Genomic DNA, 20,900 nt, shown 5'->3' with positions numbered 1-20,900 from the left:
TTTTCCTAATATCTAATCTAAACCTTCCCTGGTGCAACTTGAGGCCATTTCCTCTTGTCCTCTTGTTACATGGGAAAAGAGACCAGCCACCTCCTCGCTCCATCCTCTTTTCAGGTAGTTGTAGAGAGCAATACGGTCCTCCTGAGCTTTCTCTTCTCCAGACTAAACAACCCCAGTTCCCTCAGCCAATCTTCATCACACTTGTGCTCCAAGCCCTTCACCAGCTTCATTGCCCTTCCCTGGACCTGCTCCAGCACCTCAATGTCTCTCTTGTAGTGAGCGGCCCAGAACTGAACACAGGATTCGAGGTGCGGCCTCACCAGTGTTGAGTACAGGGAGATGTACTGATTTTCTTCTTGAATACTGCTGGCCACACTTTTGCTGATACAGGCCAGGATGCTATTGGCCTTCCTGGATGCCTGGGCACAAGGTGGCTTATGTTCAGCTCCGTCAATCAGCACCTCCAGGTCCTTTTCTGCCAAGCAGCTTTCCAGCCACTCTTCCCCAAGCCTGGAGCATTGCATGGGGTTGTCGTGGCCCAAGTGCAGGACCTGGGGTCCTCTCTGACTGCCTCTACTCTGCTGCAGCTGTGCTGGGAGAACCTGTGGGTGGGCTGAGCCAATACCTGACGGCTGCCGTCCCCCACCGTGCTCTCCCCATGGCAGCTGCCCCAGCCTGTGAGCTGCAGGGAAGTGGCCAACTGGAGCTGGACTGATGGATGTGCTTGTGAGAGCCTTACAGCTGTCAGCCAGCCGTTCACCCTCCTCTCTGGTTTCTCTACCCTTGATATGTCTGGAGCAGCTGGTGCGGGCACAGAGTGAACAGCTGCAGATTTGCCTTTCTCTTCCATCACGGCCAGCTCGGGGTGTATTCATCAGAGCAGGACTGGAAGCAGTACACCTTGAGTGCCTTCTCTCTCTTGCCTTCACTTCTCTGATACTGTCATCCACACTGCTGGCTCTGTTCTCCAGCACCATCTCTTGGCCATTCTGACAATAAAATAGGAAAAAAGGTTCTGTCAATTCTCTAGGACATAATCTTATGAAGAAGAGCCATAGGAGTACAATACAAACTGCCTTAAATCAGAGATTAACTATAAAACACCAACATTTGTTGTTTAAAAACTGGACTTTAAAAAGCCACTGTTGGAGAGGAATGCATTTCTTTGTCCATTGTGTACCTCTGAGAATATGGAGAAGAATTAAGAGAAAGAAAAAGGTCTGTGAATAAGGTGGCAGCTTCCAACTCTTTATCTCTGGCAGTGGGCTATGGATTGTTTGTGGCAGAGAAGTAACTAGTAATTCTGCTTTTAATGGCTGAAATGAGAGTACACCTTGCTTTCTTCATGTATCTGTTTCAAAAAGAGCATTTTTAAACTATTCATTCTGTTTTCCACTCATTGTCATTGTTTATGATACCTCAGAGACCATCTTGGTGAACGGCGGGACTCTGAGTTTACAGGTGGAGAATCACTGGGGAGCCAGGGGCTGCCAGCTCATCTGAGAAATAACGTGAGGTAGCTATTGTACAGCTATGGCTTGTGGCTGTATGTTCGCTTATGCTGGTAACTCAGATGCTCAGTACAGAGTCCTTTTACCTCCTGTATTAAGATCAGTGTCATTTTTACTAATGTAAAGTGTTTCAGTGTTGGCTAACTACCTTGAAATCATTTGTAGTTTAAGATAATTGTAAATAAAAATATTTAAAACATGTGAAATAGGTTATATTTTCAAATATTTGTGCAAAAGAAGGAAACAACAAGAAAGAACAACAGCAAAAGGAAAAATGGCTATTTATTTTGTTGCTAAAAAGTTGAAATCTGAAAAACCTCCTTTCTTCTATCCAGCTGACTTGCTGCAGACTTCCTGAGCTGTGATCAAGGGCACTGCTTTTTTGCCTTATGTTTCAGATTGAATTCATTGAATTGCACCCTTCCTGGTGAGCAATACCAACTTTTAGTGCCTATCTCTTTTAAGGTCTGCAGGGGTTTCAGTCATGTTTATACCTTTTTGGAGCATGACATTTATCCAGGATGTAGGTCCTGAACCCTCCTGAGATACAGTGTCGCTTTGGCACATCAAGAGCTGTCCACTTCACTCCATAGGTCTATTATCAGCAGCTTAACTCAGTGGGGAAAATCTTCTTGCCAGTCTTGTCACCCCCAGTCTTACTGTGAAATGTCTGCATCCACAGAGTTGTATTTTTCTATCACCTTTTAAAATGATGAACATATTTGATGCTAACATTGAAGTGGGATTTTTGCACACAGGGAATTACCGTGTGTTGACTGAGACCAGGTACAAAGATGTTTAACCGCTCTAAGATGAGACACCTATAGGTTAACTGGTGCCTAAGTTACCTATTGAAGGACCCTGTTTACTCATTCTTCGACCTGTGCAACCTTTGAGGTATTCTAATTATGCATTTTGAACTGAACCACAGAAAACCACTTATTACTTGTCTTCTGTATTATGTATGGTATCCTGATCAAAAGGAGAAAGAAGCCAGAGGCACACCAGAAAAAAATTCTTCATATCACAAAGCTTTGGACCTTTCCTTATTATTATTGGTATATCTGTGTGCTCAGCCTTTATAGCTTTCTTTTCATATGTTTAAAAACCATTTTTGAAATTTGCTTCTGATGATTAAATGCATCCTAACATGAAACTGTCTTTAGCAAACACTCTAAATATGTATTAGTTTCAGACACTGTAAATAGGTTCAGCAAATGCCAACGTTTTTTAGCAGATGTGATTTTTTTCTCCTTAAAACATAAGGAACTGAGTTCAGTAAACCTATGTTAATACAACATTTGATTTACATAGATGGAAGACCCAGAAGGACTGATAGTAAAAGGTGCTGAGCGCTATCCACTCTTGACTTCAGCCAAGGCCATAAGATTTGACCTAGACTTGGTAAAATTAATCCCACTAATTTCTCTAGTCAAATTAGCATTACCTGTTGCTATGTTGTCCTTGAATTTGACAAAAATGTGTTGGTGATGATGAGGGAAAATGTTTTTAAAATGACAAAAATATTGAAAAATGGATAAATGCATAGTCTCCAGTTAACACCAAGTTCAGCAGGAGCATTTGAAAGATGTTATGCAAATTAGTCTTGGTGTGCTATGCATAATTGCTAATTCTTTTTTTCCAAGATAGCTCACTTATGTCATTTTCCAATAATCTTAGGTCATTCACTTTAAAGGGTTTAGCTTTGCTCCCTTTGAAGACAGTGACAGAACTCCTACTGATTTTGAGGTTAAGATCTAAGAATTCTGAAAGAATGGTTTGTAGTCAGTGCCAACTTGTGTGGCTTTCTCTTCTAAGAATTTAGAGCTTTGAGTGGCAATCCTTGGAGATTTCAACATAATGTATTTTGGCTAAAGGGTGGAGGAAATAACTTCTTGTGCAGTTTGCCCTCTGCCAGGATGGCAAGGTGCTGAATACATCTTTTCTTTCTCAAGGAAAACTCTGCTATAAATGAAAGTAAAAAACACCCCACCTTATAAATTGGTTGGAATGGTGTGATTTACCCTGCTGTATGATTCTTTATAGACATGTTTTACCGCATTATGTTTTTGCATTTCTGTTTTGCTACCTTCTCAGTTATCCCTTGCTATTTGAAATAAAAAGTAATTACTATTGTATTTCCAAGAAAAGAATATTAGAATAGTAACTACTTTTCTAATACAGTGTTTGATAGAAAGAAGTAAGTGTTCATTTGAAAGCAAAGAAATGAATCTTCTGTTTCTTATGAACAGCTAGCCATTCCAGTTAGAAAAGAAATGTATTATTCTGTAACAATAGGTTCCACAGGTTTTCAAATCATTGGGGAATGAAATAAAACATGACATACATTATTATAAAAAAGCTGGGTGCCAGCTATCAGAATTTTCAGCAAATTTAGACAGCGTACTGACGTTTATTGCTGCTCCAGTGGTATGTGCAGTTACTGTGCAAGGCTGCCTTACTCTTTTCTTGTTCATGTGTAAATCAGCTGCTCACTGAGTTGAGGAATTTTGTCTTTGTTTTTCATGTTTGTACAAAACACAGAAATCTGACCTGAATATTTCATTTATTTCTGCATGAAGGAACTGATTATCAAGCCATCTTGTATTTATTGATTAATCTTCAGCACTCTCCACACCATTCTTAGCCTATGTTTGAGGATCCTCCCTTTTTCTGGCATCTCGGCTGTGTCCTGTTCACTGCCCATATGGAAGAAGTTCTTTCCTTCTTTCCACCACCTTTGGCTTCTTTTGTTTGTAGCCTCGCTATCCTTAATTTGACTTCAAATAATTTTAATTATGTTGATTTACTGCTTTTTCAGTGTTGCTTGGATATCCCTATAAATCAGTGCCTTTAACGGTCATGTTACCATGCCTTTGTTTCCTAGCTTCTTTATATACCTCTCTCATTTTACATCTCCTTCCCCTAACAGCTGGCTAATTCTTGTCAGCTCCTTATTTATTTTCCGATAATTTGAGAATGAGATGTAATTCTATTATGGTCACGTTGAGTGCAGTAAATTCTGCATCTCTCTCTTGTTCACTGAGTTCATCTACTTGTCCATGTCATCTTCAAGCTGTATAATGCTATCTTATATCAAAAGTTCCTATCATCATACTCTTTGATTTGATTATCATTGTCATCAATTCATACTTTCATCTGGTCTTTGTGGTCAGAATGATGAATTCCTGAAACGCTGATGCAAGCAAAATAAAAAGGAGGAAATAAATAAATATGGCCATCAGAGACTGGAGAAGGTGTAGAATCAGAGTGGCTGTGCCAGCTGTGTGTTGCTACACTGTGCACATCTGGCAGTGTTGTCAATTTATGAAAGTGACATGTATTTTTCCACACCTTGCACCCCTTGCCTCTCTAAGTCCCAGTTCTGCTCTGTGCTTCATTCATAAGAAAAAAATTGGAAGCCAAGTATGCATTAACAAATTGTGCTGAGTTACATGTAGAATGGAGTGCAGAAAGGCTCGGAAAAAGAAGCAATATTGTATTTAGTATGAGGTAAAAAGGACAGTAGAAAGATCAGAAAGCAAAATAGGTCTTGGGTAGCCCTTTGCTTAATTTTAATCTTTGCATTTCAGATTCTTTCTTATAATTTAATAATATGCTATTTTGATTACAGTGTTTATAATTGAAACTGTTACGTACATCATAGGACTTAAACTACCTAAAAGGGGCCTACAAGAAAGCTGGAGAAGGACTTTTTAGAAGAGCAAGTAGTGATAGGACAAGGGGAAATGGCTTTAAACCAAAAGAGGATAGATTTAGATTACAAATTAGGAATAAATTCTTTCCCGTGAGGGTGGTGGGGAACTGGAACAGGTTGCCCAAAGCAGCTGTGGCTGCCCCATCCCTGGCAGTGTTCAAGGCCAGGTTGGATGGGGCTTTGAGCAACCTGGTCTAGTGGAAGGCGTCCCTTCTAACCCAAACCATTCTATGTTTCTATGATTCTATGGTTGTGATTGTCAGCACAATAAAAACTGTCCAATATTCATCCTGTATCTACAGAACTCCCCTCAGTATCCAGTTAAAACTTAGATTTAAGACTTATTCTGTGCTTGGTCTGTAGCATATAGTGCAAGTGTTTTTGTTTGGGTTGGGTTTCTTGAATGTCATGATTGGCTAATTTAAAATACAGTCACTTCACCACTCCTTACAAATCTTCAACATCAATTCTTAGTTTTAGTTGTTGTTTTTGTTTTGTTTGTTTGTTTTTTGAACACCTGCTATTAGAGTTATCTCTGAGTTTACTAATTGCCACACCATCCTTTTTGCTATCCGGCAGTTCCAGAAGAGTCTGATTCTGTCACTTCCTTCTTCAGCTTTTTCTGCTGTTCAGGTTATTTTTTCCTACATTAGGAACACACTCTATCTTAACTTCCACAGTCCTTTCAAGATTTCTCTAATTATACTTCAAGATTTACATTGTTGTAGTAACATTTGCTCCTATAAAGGATACACAGATTCCTCTGGTTTATTCTTAGATTTTTATCCATCTTCTAGAGTGGTCATTATTTGTCTCCTGGTTTTAAAATTATCAAACCAATTAGAAAAGAAAAAAAAAAAGGGATAATGCAGTGAGTCATGGCATTTGATAATTATCAGGAGGATAACAATGCACTTTTCATGTTGAACTGAATTCTTACCTTTGTTTATTTCTTCACTAAATATTATAAACTTCAAAAACCCAACCCTGTATGCTCATATAATAGCTCTTTGTATGGAAATTCATGGTTGTTTCTTCATTCTCTCATGTGTCTGGAGGTTTTGATGACTGTCATGTTTTTCTGCTTATTTTAACATGTGTCTTGATAGTTTCTTTTCAGGCTCATAAGGAGCTTTTCATATAAAAAGTCTGCAGCTCCTCTTTGACATCCTTACATCAAATCTGGTAAGAAATCTGATTTTTTTAAAAAAGGTATACACAGATTGTAATGAAGAAATTCATTATTGAGTTACTTCCAATGCCCAAGATAGGACTAACCGTATATGAGACTATTGGGATTTCTTTCTTGTATTTGGCCTTGTTATTACAGTGTTCTGGGCTCTCCTACCACAAGTGATAGCTGCTTCATCTTGTCCAGTTAAGAAACTGCTAGAGAGGTTTACATCCAGCCTAAAAATGGTCATTTTGGGTGCAGGAGGAAACAAGTGGTGCTCTCAGATGGCACATAACTTCTGGTTATTTTGCACACTTCATCAGTACTGGGTAACAATGTCCTGTGATTTTAATCTACTGTTTCCAATCCACTAAAAAATAACTACAGATTAGTCCACCCATATGCATTTAGTTATAACATAAATGGAGAAGAACAAAAAGGATTTTTTCACTTTCCTTATTCTGTAAGAGTTTGATCCAGTGGTAGAAAGAATGGGAGGAAGATTGCCTACTTCCTGAAAAATCAAGGCATTTCCAGTGAAATGGGAAAGGAGGAAAGTGGGCAAAGGTTGGAGGAAGAGAAGAGGAAAAGTCATCTGGTTCTCTGGGGGTCAACCACACTCTGAGTGATTGAGTGATTAGATTTGGTTTGTTGCTGCTATCTATGGAACCAAACTCTCATCCATTTTACAGACCAGTTAATCTGAAAATTTATTTGGAAAAACTGCTGTGTTTTGTTCTGTTGTGATGCGTGTAGAGAAGATTAGTCTAGAATCCTCCTTGCTAAGTATCTACATATGCTATGGCTCATCCCTAACTTCCTGACACGCATGCAACTACCAGATGTTACCTGAAGAGTGACTTGTTGGCAGCTGGATAACATGTCCAAGGATTGATCGCTAAGCAGTATCATTTGCCAAAATATATAAGCAATGTTAATGTTACTCTGCATCCCGTTCTTTTCATCTGCAGTCTTAAACCAATAAGTAATGCAACAAAATTGTAACATCTAAAGGAATATAGTAAGCGTTGTTGTACTGAATGACAAAGGCATAAACGGGGAGCATCTGTCATGTTTTTAAAACCTGTAGATATGTTGTTTTTCTCATTATTCAAATTGCCGTCAGATAGTTCTGCGTTTCTCTATCAAATCTTGCAGTTACATGTGAATTATAAAATACTAAGATGATAAAAATACTAGATGTTCAATTGTTTGTGACACCAGAAAACACAAGTAGAGCAACAAAATATTTACATGACATCAATACAATACAGCATGTCAGTTCCTAGCAGCAAGACCTTATTTTAAGCAGTGGTTTGGTTTTTTTTGTAAGTTATTGTAGGTTATTTCATGGGTGATTTTTCTGAGACAAGTTTTGAGCCTTGGAAATTGAGGTGTGAAAGCAGTGTCTACCCTGAGATGATGATCCATAAATATATGTTTATCATAAGGCAAATAGCTATCCTAGTGATGGTTGACCAGTTCCAAGGTTCTATTTAAAAAATCTGTGATTTCATTGAATGCTGGATTTGTACATAGCATGAAAGTGGCTGTTTTCTTTCTAAAGTGAAAAGTGGCACGGAATTTTTCCGAAAGGAGTAAATGTATCTTGCTTTCTGACCTTGATTCTATTTCATCTCTATTTTTGGTAAGCTGTACAAAATCAAATACATTATTAAGTGTTTTATCACCAGGTTTAATACTAGCTCAGTCTTTGTTCACCAGTCCAAGTACACTTGTGCCTTATTGTAGGCTTAAACACTGGCATGTTCTTGAAACCCGTGGGGTTGTGAGTGAAAGTGTTCCTATGTTCCCTAATGTTCAGAGAAAAGAGTTTTATAATGTACTTGGGGCTTGCCCAGATACACGTCCACAGTTTGCATGGTTGGATTTTAAGTGTTGTTTATATCTTTTGGTGGGTTTTTTTTGTTCAGAATTCCTTTTTCATTGCTGGAGTTCAATCAGAAGAAAATACCTAACCATAACTAATATAATTTTTCTTGTGAATAAGCAAATTGTACAATTTGCTTTGTAAAATCACTGACAACAAAATATTCTCTCCTTTGAGCTCATGTCAGAAACCTAAATTTTTCTTTTCGTTCTCACACTTGAAATCTTTTTTTATGGCATGGACATCTGCCACCATGAGTACTGCAATTTCTTCTCTGTCTGTTCTTTTTCTACTTTCCATCCTGGCAAAAGGTTGCAGTGGAAGTCATGTGTCTTTCCAACAGGTGGACCAGATTTCTTCCTCTTCAGTAATGCTATTCTGAAGAGGAATCTTCCAAAATTTTGCCTCAAGTTCAGTTGCCACTTCTCCTCAAGGTTCACCCTGTCTCTGCACTCACAGATATCCCTTGTTCTCATTTCTGTTTATTCTCCATTTCATGCTACTTACTCTGCCTAGTGTTTTCATTTGACCATAGGTTTCTCTGGAACCTTTCCTCCCTCCTCATTTTTGTGCTGTTTAATGCTGCCCTTCAACATGTGTCAAAACTTCCTGCTGATAGCAATGTACAGTGCTGTTTTAAATACATCATAAAAATTTCTTCTTTATATCCTCTTTGAGTTTAAAACCATTGCCCCTTGTCCTATTGCAACAGACCCTACTAAAGCGTTTGTCCCAATCTTTCTTATAAGCCCTCTTTAAGTATTGAAAGGCTGCAATAAGGTCTCCCTGGACCTTTCTCTTCTCCAGGCAGAACAACCCCGACTCTCTCAGCCTTTCTTCATAGAAGAGGTGTTCCATCCCTCTGATCATCTTTGCAGTCCTCCTCTGGACCCACTCAAACAAGTCTCTGTCTGTCATATACTGGGCACCGCAGAGCTCGATGCAGTGCTCCACGTGGGGTCTTGCCAGAGCAGAGTAGAGGGGGAGAATTACCTCCCTCAACTGGCTCCTTCTGATGCAGCCCAGGACACGGTTGGGTTTCTGGGCTGTAAGTGCACGCTGCTGGCTCATGTCCAGCTTTTCATCCACTAGTACCCCTAGGTCCTTCTCTGCAGGGCTGTTCTCAGTCCCTTCATCCCCCAGTCTTTAGGGATACCGGGAGTTGCCCTGACCCAGGTTCAGGACCTTACACTTGGCCTTATTGAGTTCTCTCTCATTCCTTGCAGGATGAAGTATGCAGTCTAACCCGTCATATAAATACTACTAAGTTTCATCATCCTAAATTTTCATTATGGTAGTTCAGTAGATTAACACATATATTATGATCTCAAATGAAACATCCAAATACCTTTTCTCTGCATCCGTTCAAGCCATAATCATAAATACTTCCTTTTCCTTTTATCTCTGTCTTCAGCAAAGCATCCTTTGTCCATTGCTCCTATTCACCAGTGTTTACCAAGAGTCCTCCTGGTTCTAACCAGCATGGGCTCATGGAAGCGTGATGTTATTAGACATGGCAGTTTGTCTGCCTGACAGTACCACCAGAGGTGAACCTGTCAGGAATGTCTCCACCGAAAAGTATTGCTCAAAGGGCTTTTTGTCACATCACTTGACACTTGCTCATGAACTATGGCTAACATTGCCTCTTCAAACACTGTGTATGGTTATTTTATAAGCCATATGGCCCATACTGGCCTAGTGTTGTATAGGTGTGAAAGAAAGCCTGGATAGATTTAATTACTTTGGATTTCTGAGCTTTACAGTGAAAAGTTTCCATGGTAATATAATTACTGTATTACGGTTTATATAATTTATCCCTATGTCCCCTGGTTATTTCTAGATTTTTTCCCTCTTTCTTTTAAAAAATGATGTTTTTAGGGAAAAAAAACCGAAACAACCTACCTATATAATTAGTTCTGCAAAATTATTGCTGTGAATATTATACCTAAAATCAGATTTTAAATATGTGGCTGTTTGGAGCTGAGAGATTTCACCTAAGGGTTTTGCTAATGGATCACTGGAAGCCTGTGAATATATATCTTTCTACTCTTGTGGGAACTTTGCAAAGTAGTTAATAGAATCTGAATTAGTAATTCTTACTAATGAGTTAGACCCTTTTCCCTTTGTAGTCCCTTTAACACTTTGTAGCTGTTAAAAATAGTATGTGTACAAAACAGTAGGTAACAACCTTTCAGACAAGTAAAAGATTTAAATATGGCTAGGCTATCAGTTTCCCTTCACAAGAGCTCTCACTCGGAGAAGTGATGACTGTGCTAAGCATGACACATGGTAAACAACATAAATCTTCTCTGAGCACAATTTTCTTAATTTTTAAATTTTATGTTGTAAAAATATTTTACTGTAGTTCTGTGGTAGTTTCTCGAAAAAGTAGCAAGCAAATTCCTGGATGACTGTTCTTGGAAAAGTAATGCAGGAATTGTTCTCAGAGGATGATGCAGCCTGGGTGTTTAAAATACAATGCAGGTCTGCCTTTTGTGTGCCCTTAATCTGAAACTGGGTAATGTGTCAGTATACATTGTCTTGTTATTCTGAGGTCTGATAAATAATTGTATGGACTTGTTCTTAGTGATGCATTTTCTTAAGCTTTTTGTCTGACAATCAGTGATTAAAATATCATTAGATAACATGCACATAATCATAATATAAACCGTGCAGAGCTTGCAGTTTCTTTCTTCTGACAAACATTCCATCTGTGAAAAAGATGCAATGTAATACAAAGAAATGACAAAACAGGAACATATCAAGGAATGTACACGCTAGCATGTTTCTTAGCTTAATTTAAATGAACCCATGCATAAACCAGGAGAGTCTGAAGATGGCTGTGAGCTCTATCCTGATTTTTACCTTACAACATACTGAAAAATGATCTGTGATGCTAAAAGGTGGTTATTTTTGGCAACCTATATCAATTTCCTATTCACACAGCAACTGGTGGCAACTAAAAATAATCCTGTTTTAGTACCAGCTAAGAATCTGGTCACATTTGGCACACGAACAACATGCACACAGAAAATTTAAGATCCCTTGTTCTGCTGTTTCATTTGAGCCGCTCATCAAGCTTAGTTTGCTGCCATTTGAAAGCTATTGAAAAGCCATTAACTGGCAGGACTGTGAGAGCCGCAGTGCAGCAGCACACCTCAGTGCTGGAAGAATGTGGCTGCAAGTGCACACCAATTAAATCTTTCTATTCCTGGGAATGTGGGATTAGGAGCCGTGTCAATCAATTGTGCTACAATAGCACGTGCAGTAGTCATGGTTCAAGACGCACAGAGGTTTATCTTAACTCCAGCAGTCGGGTGAGGATGACTTGGAAGCCTCTGCAAGATCCTGGAATGGAAACTACATTGAATAATGTATTCTGAAGTATACTGGATACCTGAGGAAGGGCTCTAAATAATGCATTTTCTGGGCATGACAGTTGTAGCAGAAGAGAATGCTGAAACCTGTAGCAAGACTACAGCCTGAGATGAAAGAATGTCTCATTACCATTTTATCAAATGCTGTAAGTAACAAAATGGCTATTTTGATTTTAAAACTGTCTTTTTTATTTTCTGAGGTGTGTCTTTTCAGTGCATATGCAAAAAGTCAAAAGCAGATGCTGCATGATGTCAATGTGGTAGTCGGGAAGGGGAGTTGTTACTTTGCATGTGAAAATGCAGGCAGAGCACAGCATTTCTTTTTCTCCTCTGTTCAGAGGCAACTTCATTGTGTGATAAAGCTCTCATTCTGAAGTTCATAGTGCTCAGCTTTTAAAACTTTTGTTTAAATTAATCACTGAGGAAAATTATCTCAAAGAAGAAGTAACATGTCATCCATAGCATTATGTTAAAGGCGCCTGTCAGGACAACCTTGGACATGGCTCTTATACTTTACAAGGGTAACACAAATGAGAATAGCTTCATAATTATGAGCACATCTCATCATCTATTGTAAATCAAATGCTTGTATCCCCTCCTTAGCAGAATATTTAGCTATTTGGTGTGACAGACTTAAAAGATGATAATGAACTTTTAACCTTGAATCATGCAAGCTACCTCCTTAAAGATGACATTTGGATCTACACTACGTGTATTTGCAGAGCAAATTCTTAGCAACATTTCTTTTTTTCTTTTGGTCTGCCTATCAAGGCTGCTTGTCTTCCTAGCTGCACATTTTTCAAGCTTTTTGGGTTTGCCTTTTAAAGAAAACATCCAGGGTCTGAGTGGAAATTGCTGGTTTTGCATCAGCTAAATGAATTATTATGTAGATACTTGTTTTGGACAGCAGGTAGCAATTTGTTAACCATGGATATTTTTTAATGCAGGACTTGGAAAACTTCAGATTTCTAGTGATTATGTCACTGTTTTTATATGACAAATAGTGGATTGCTGTAAAAGGTTTTCTTTAGTGACTGAAGTGTAGCAAGGACATTTCTGAAACTATTTTTTAAATAGTCTCTTACATTTAAGAAACAAGTTCCTTGACATTTTAATGTGAAAGTAAGGTGCCCTGGGGGTATTTTAGTAATTCAAGGAAAAATAATTTATGAGGATTTCCTCTTTTTTGGATTCAATGGGACTTGTGCATGGAACTGCTTTTGATACTGGTGAGAGTTACAAGCCTAAATTCCCTGCTCATGCAGAGAAGTACAGATTAGCTTTACTGCATAGTTTTAAAGGTGCATTCTAAGAATAAGTCTTTGAAGTTGTCATGAGATTTGATAAATGCAGATGAGGAATTTGAGGCATAATAACTATCTTGAAGATGTCAGAAAAGTATTGTTCAGTCTTTATTCACTTTGGAATTACTTTCTTAAAGTGAAACTGCAGTGAATCTGTATACGCATATGTGTGTCTGGTAGCATATTAAACATGTAACTCTACAATGAAACTATAGGTTCCTTAATTGGAAAGAGATGAGAATGACCGTGGGTTTCTCTCATTAAAAGGAAGCAAATGATGACTAATTGAAATGTTCATTGCATTGGTTAGAGGGCTTGGATGAAGGACTAAAACATAGCAGAAGGAAATGTGAATGCACAGTGTTAGCTTTGGCAATATTATTTGTTTCCTTTTTTCCAAATTTGGAATTTTGTAATTGGTGATTTCTCACTGAATCAGGCTATTTGACCACATAGCACTTTTCCTTCCAAGTAGTGCTTTAGAAAAATACGATGGTGCTTGCTGGCTGTAGCCCACCAGGAGGACTTTTTACTGCCTGTGCTTCTCCATACAGAATTGGCAAAAGTGCTTACATGTCCACATGTAATTAGTGAAGGAGAAATACTTCCTCTGTGATCCTCCTGAGCATTACCATTTGGCTTAGCATGCCAATAGTGTTGCTGATGTTTGTGTTTGGCAGACAGCTGGGATCAGATATGGGCCAGGGCTGCATGCAGGGTGACAGCACCAGTGATGTTATGAGATCTGCTGAGAGCAGCTGAATCTCACAGAGGTTGGGATGTGACTCTTCACACCCACTTTGTTTTTAATCCATTTCACTGATGATTTCTGTATCTGAAAGAAAAGACTTGGAACCAGAGGATGTGTGTTTGCAGAGCACTGTCTCTTGGTCTGCTCTGGGGAGAGGAGAAGCATCTAAAAGGTCTAAATTAATGGCTCTTTAAAGCTAATATTTTATGAACTGTAGTGCTATGTGCCTGGCCTTTGAATACATTTGCACTTTGGTTTTTTTAATCTCTGCAGAGATTAAGCATGGAGATCTGAGTTTAGAAGGGCTATAGCTTTCTTCTACATTGCTACTACAGTTTTACTAATACTTCCTCTTTTCAGTGCACTGCTCCCACTAGGAGGCTGTGAAAATGAAATATACTGTCACCATCTTGTCATAGGATCTTTCAGGTCAGAAAGATCCAACCTTGGGAGGTCTTCTGTCCACTCTCTTGCTCTAAGCAGGGGCAGCTGTGTGGTCAGGCCAGATTGTCTGGGGCCATGCCCAGTGAGGTCTTTCATCCCAGTTATACTCTGGAATAAGATAAGGCCTGCTGCAGCCATTGTCATGTAGTCTTCAGCTGGCCCCTGCAGCATTTAAAGCACAAACTGTACACGTGTCTGCCTGTTTGAGAAGCTCATCTTGTCACTGCTAGTGCCTATCTCCTTTTAGCAGCCAAGTATCGCTGCCGAGAGCTGTCCCTGTCTGTGCTAGTAGCTTCTTCTTGGCAATCAGCTAGTGTATGCTATTTAGACGAGAGAACAGTGGTACATAGGAGAATACCACATGTTATCTGCCAGCTGCTGGGTACCATTTTATTTCAGTGATTTGTGTGACAGACTGTACAAATGAGTGTAATTTTGCAAATTAGGCAGCACCTTGCTGCTGTCTTCTCTCCCTTGTATATCTAGTTATGACATAAATATCATCATTTACATGTTATGGCTGTGCTTTTCCAACTGTGCTCTGGACTTCCTCTGAGGGATCTGCAGAGGTAACTGAGAAAAACAGTACTTCAGTCAGGAGGCTTATATTCTTTACTGAAGAGTCTGCTTTCTGCTGCAAATGCTGTAGAGGTGCATAAATGCAAACAGAATTAAAACTTTGCTAAGGAGTTATAGTCATGCCAGCTGCAAGTCTGAGCCAAATGAATTTATCCATATATTAGGATCGTCAAATCTGAACATCAGAGTCTACCTCCATTCTTTCTGGATTATCTCCATTTCTGAGTCTTTTATCTCCTTTGTATGAATTATGAACCACTGAATTGTGCTTCGTTAGAGACCAATGCTTACAGAGATCTGGGATTGAAATACTAATTAGGTGTTTATTGGTGAATTTAATTCAGGATTTGAAATGATATAAAAAAAATATAATCTTCTCTCCAACATCTAGCCCTTATTACTTTCAGCGTCTGAATACATGGCAAGGATTGTTCATGAAGAAAATTAATTAAGGTAGGAGATGCACCAAAAGATTTAAATTTTGATATATCTCTTTTGGATATCTTGTAATCCGTACTGATTTATTCCTTCTCTTTGCTGCCTCCTAATCATAGTACTAAAAAAAATCCTTATACTATGGGTGTCTTTCCTTACACTAAAAAAAATCAGTCTTGACTTTAGTCTGCAATGCCAGAGACCTTAATCATACATGTCTTGAAAGGCCATAGCCAGCAGTAATGTGCTTGCAGATGTCATCTTGAGTATTTTTCACACTAATTCACAGATTTTATAATAAAATTACTGTCATATTTATGAATGAAAGAAGAATAAATTCTGTGGATTATTGTTATGATTTCCATTTTATTTAATTTTATCCCATTTTTCTGTAGCTTGCCATTTCATTGCTTTTTTTTTTTCCCAATAAGATTATTAACCACTAGAGCTCTCAGCATAGTTGGGTGAATGTTTCACCCGTGGTGTTGTCTGTCCCTTTTCACCAGACATTAGTATGTTCTAGGATACTTTGTAGGAAAGAGAAATATCATCCCAAATGCTTGTTTAGCAGACTAAATTCAGTCTGTGTGCTTTTCCCAAGGGATTCAGCCCTTCTCACATCACCCAGTCTTCTGAGGCTCCGGATGTGCTACAACAATTGCTCTACCTGAACCTAGTACAGCTTGGAAAGGTGTCAGAAGATGTGACATGATACATTAGTTTTAGTTTACAGAGGATAGGGACTGGGACTTGATTCTCCCATGGATGCAGAGGCAATACTGTGGGTGAAACATGCGATACCTTTGTGTCAGGTTTCATATTGTGAGACAGCCTGTGAAAATTTCATCTGTGTTTCAAAAGTGTGAGTTGCTGTAGTTTACACTGAATGAGAAAAGGAGCCTGATAAGAAAAATTGGAGACTCCTACTTGGTCTGCAATACAGGAATCTTTGGTGTCTATGGCAGCATGTATTTATGATGTCCCAAGTAACAGTGACACATAGGTGCTCCGTCACACAGGACAGTTAATGGTGACAGAACTAGCAAAGTCTTCAAAGTGTTTTCTCTTTTGCGTGAACAGGATTTCTTTCATTCCAGAATTGGGCAGGAGGTGGTATTCATTTATTTAGGCCATTTTATGGTGGTCCAGAGAATTCTCTTATCCTCTTGGACATGTCTTCTGCTTCAAGGCACAACAAAGTAAAAGTTATGCAGGTGGTAGGAAGCAGACATGCAAATAGAAGCAGGATATCTGTGCCAGTCCTTATTCAACAGCCATCCCTTTAGTTTAAGTTGGTATTTCATGATGATGTCAGCTAACTCTCGTGTCATAGTTTATTTCTGCAGTAAGAGAGCTAAGTACAACATGGCTGCAGGGAAAACTTCCTTTTCCTTGTGAGTGCTTATGACTCTGTGAGCTATGGCATAAGGTTAAGGTTATTACTGAAATGAAATGCCCAGCATGACCAAGAGGCTCTGCCTGTTGAAAATGAGGCTGGGAGGAAAAGGCAGGAGTCATCTTTCCTGGGAGTCCTGAAAGAACAAAAGAAGCAGCTATGTGTGATGAACCACTGCTTGGAAGTTTTTAGATCCTGTGAAAATCCATAAAGCAGTTCTGGGGGAATAAATAGATTTTGAGGAAAGATGTTTGTTTGGGAAGTTTATACCATAAAATACAGAAAAGGAATGCTAATACAATACACAGTATTTCTTATTCCATTTTACAGACTGAATCTGAGTCTAGTGTATCAGTAATATACAATGCAGACTTTAAAAAAAAAAATTAGTATGATTATTCAGATGTCATGAAAGATATCTAAAACATTAGGTAAAACTGCTTTTTAATTCTGCAGTCAAAACCAAATGGTTTTTATCTTACAAACCTTGATACCAGTAGAGCCACAGCTAGAACATTTTTACTTCTGTTTAACTCTTTAAGTCTCTGTCTCTCTCACTGCTTCACAGTATAGGTGCAGGCCGACAGGAAAAAAAGGAAATAATTTACAACCTGTGAATGCTAGAACTTCTGTACCAACTTATCATACTAGATTTATTTATTTTTATTCTCCAGTACCTGAGTTCATGTGACAATGAGAGAAACTCAATGTTAATTTTTCTTAATTTGACCTAATGTTATACCTTGCCTAAATATAAAAAAGTTAGAAATCATGATCCTGGCACTGGATGCCAAGAAAGAAGTAAAAGATCCTTTAAATTAACATCTGTATTTAGACATAGGAAGTGATGTTTAGAAAAATGTGTTTTGGGCTGTCAGTAGCCCAGTTATCTTTCCACTCTTGTCATACTGGTCATGTACTAATTTGTCAAGAATGCCTCCAAGTAAATAAGACTTTCTTAGCAGTCAGAACTGACAACAATTTTCCTAACAATAACAACTACTTAGAATTATTTTTATTATATTATTATTATTACATTAAATTGGTATTTGGAAAAATACATTTCGAAATAACAGCAAGAGGAGCAATATTAACGTGGAAAATTGGATGCTACGAGATTTCCAATGTTGTATTCAACTAAAAATAGTTTCTATTTATAATATTTTTGATGGAAATTACAGTCATCCCAAAAATAATTTTTATGTCAGCATTTTGTTTCCCACTGTAAGAAGTCTGTCATGAGGGAGAAGCATCAGCATTATTTGTGGAAAACTTTACTGTGAACTTGTAAGGAAATTATGAAGAAATCTCTTCTACTTTTGTTATTTGGAGTGCTTTTTTCTTCTAATATAGTGATTCTGCCAACAACACAGAGATTTAGCCACCCTGTAAATCAGATGAAAGAAGATTGTAAAGGTCAAAGTATCGTATTTTCTTACCATATTGGCACAGCATGCATGAAGCTTCAGAATTCTGATATTACATTTTTGAGAATAGAGAACAGCAAACAACCGCCAAACATCTCTATTTCCACACATGGAATCGTAGCAATATAGCCACTTCTCCTCAAAAATTTTGTGAAATTTTGAGACTAAGGAACATCAGCTCCAAATAATCACAATTCCTTTTCTTTCTGTAATTTTAAACAAATTAATATTCTGCATCATGGTAAATTTTGTACAGGTCATAAGTTGTAAAACCAAAGAAAAAATATTTGTGGGTAATGAAATGAACACCTGCATCAAAATTGCCACGGTATAAACATGGTTGTTTTGAAGCAAGTCAGATTTTAAGTTGAAGTAATTCTAATTTGTTCTTTAATAAATGGAAATAAATAAAGTCAACACAAGTTTAGTTTGATTTGGAACAAATATAGTCATCCTAATGCAAGTTTTCAATATACCATAAAGGAGAACCACCAACTAAAAAAAGTTTGTTTGTTTTGAGGTGTATTTACCATTTGTTTACTTTCAAGCAACTGCCTTCAGTGCAAACAACAACAAAATAAGACCTGCTAAAAAAAAATCTTCTAGTATTTGAACTACCGCACGTACCCTGAGGTAACAGATGACATAAGTCAATCTGTCATAACCTGCAGAAACACAAATGCAATTAGTATTGCCAAATCTGTTCACCCTGCCAGTGCTATTGTACATTGAAACGCAGCTGTCCATGACAAGTTCCCCCCCTCTGTAAGGTGATTCAGAAAGCTGGGATATAGTCCATTTTAATCTCTTTTAGGCCAGTGAGAGTGGTAACTGGCAAGGAATGTGGGCAGGAGGGCACAGCGCTGAAGTGAAAGAACGTTTGGTCATTCATTACCAGTTTTTTATGCTGCTAGAATACAGATGTTCATGAAGGGTTTCCATTTGGAAGTGTACTTTACTTTTATTTCATAGTTGATTTCAAAAAGAAAATATTATTCTTGGGAAGAAGGAAAATGTTGAGTCCGATATCTTTGGCCATAAATCCTATTATGAATGTCCCTCTACACAGAAGGACTTTTCAGAAGAGATTGAAGTGATATTCAGAACATGTAGACAAGCAATAGATCTGGGCCATACCACCTCAGGCTGGTGAAGTCCTGCTGTGGTCCCATTCAGTGCAAATCCTGTTATGAAGTATGACATATAAAATATATATGGGACCTTGTGAAGACATCTACAGAAAATGGAGCAATTTATGAAGGTCATATTTTGAAAGCTAATAGACTACTTTTAAATGTGATCCTTTTACTATAGAAGGAATCAAAGCTTCCTCCTGTAAAGGTTTTGTAAATGTTGTCACCTAAGCTGAGGAGACAGGAGGAGGGAGGCAGACATGTGGAAATTTCCCCTTTTTTCAGTCTTTGTGGAAAGTGTAGTATTGTTGTCTTTAGGTAGCTTATTGCAGGAGGCTCTAAGAAAACAACGTATACCTTAGCACTCAGTTTATGTGAAACAAGAGAAGTTTTATATTCAGATTGCAGAGGAAGTTAATACCTTGCTCTTTAGGTGCTTTGTTTTGGACACAGTTACTTGATTTTGTTAGCTGCAGTACTAATAATGTTAGTTACAGCAGTAGTATGTGTAAATCATATAGACAGTTGTGAAAAGTAAAGCTCTTCAAGCAGTCGAAGTGATATACTTAATTCCTCCTAATATCCAGTGAATATATAGATTTATTGTGGTTTTAAGAGACACTTTTTCTGTCATGTGAGCAGTAATGTTGGAGCTGCGATAATTTCTGTTTGCTTTCTTCTTTAATTTCTTCAGTAGCTTTGAAGCATCTTTTATGTTTGTCTAGTTATTTCCTCAGTGAAGGAACTTGAACTGTCATGTAGACAAGGAGTCCATCCGTTGACACTATGCTTTTTTCAGTTTGTCAGATGAAATGAAGCTGTTCAGTTTCTTCTTCTTCAGACAAATGATCAACTGGATCTCTCCATTTTAACTTAACTGGGAAGTGATATTACTAGGCATGTTCACAAGCAATGTGATAGTGATTCTCTGCACCCCTTTTATCTTATGTTTTGTGTGCCCGTACAGCTGTGCTATAGTGTTACATGACCACATGTATAATGCTAGATGGTAGATTGTGGAAGATGACCTTAGCAGACTATTGTAAACTCTGCTGTCAGGACAACTGCTCAGCTTGCTTTTGTTTCACTTATCCGTGAAGCTCCAGCTCAGACTAGTAACCATCCTTGCTAATTTAACTATAGCACAGGCTTACCTAGGACATACTCAGTAACTATACCCCCAGTGCAAGGGAGAGAAGTCTTTCAGGTGCCAGTCGTGTATTCTTCCCAGTTGGTTCTCCACTTTACTGGAGGGTCATCTTTACAGAACTTTGCAGGGCCATTCAGAGGTGCCAGAGCTGAGTGAGTGAGCTGCCCTGAATGCCAGAAACATTGGACCGCTGTGCCCACATTGATGCTTTTGTGTGGCTATCCACCCAGTACACTAAACAAGGAATCTTGCGGTTTTACCTGTTAATCTCATCCATGTGTGTTATCTTTATCTTGGTACTCTGCCTAAATTTACACTGTATTAAATTCATTTTATTGTTCCAAATACCCTTCCTTTTTATGCTATATGACCTTTCTTTTTCCTTTTCACCCTTCAAATTTCTGTTAACTTGTCTCTCCTTAGTCACTGCTTAGCTAAGCTATGCATGTTTAATTCTTTTCATCTTTCTTCATAAATCAGTCCCTCAGGCCCCAGAACCATTTGTGGTATTTTCTTTTGAACTGCTCCAATTTGACTGTCTAGAATTGAATGCAATATTCCAGATAAGTTGCCCTTCTGCTTAAAGGAAGAGGGCCTGTTTTCAATCCTT

The 20,900-nt window shown here is 38.2% G+C and overlaps 1 protein-coding gene across 4 annotated transcripts in view; it reads left to right on the top strand.

Moving 5' to 3' along the window:
* Positions 1-20,900, top strand: part of MYO16 (myosin XVI) — a 391,786-nt gene that overhangs the window by 66,407 nt on the left and 304,479 nt on the right. Inside the window, exon 1 of one of the 4 annotated variants that reach the window (XM_030476549.1) lies at positions 6,396-6,414. The exons of 2 other annotated variants lie outside the window; for them this stretch is intronic. Coding sequence is in view for 1 of the 2 variants with exons in the window: in XM_030476546.1 (XP_030332406.1) it covers positions 11,790-11,817 (28 nt within the window). In the remaining variant the exon portion in view is untranslated. Of the gene's footprint in view, positions 1-6,395; positions 6,415-11,553; positions 11,818-20,900 lie in introns of those variants that run through there. One more of the 4 variants, XM_030476546.1, reaches the window with a different exon arrangement.

Source organism: Strigops habroptila, chromosome 2 (genome assembly GCF_004027225.2).
Source record: "Strigops habroptila isolate Jane chromosome 2, bStrHab1.2.pri, whole genome shotgun sequence".
NCBI lineage: Eukaryota > Metazoa > Chordata > Aves > Psittaciformes > Psittacidae > Strigops > Strigops habroptila.
Note: the sequence above shows the minus strand (reverse complement) of the source record. Positions and strands in the feature narration are given on the sequence as shown.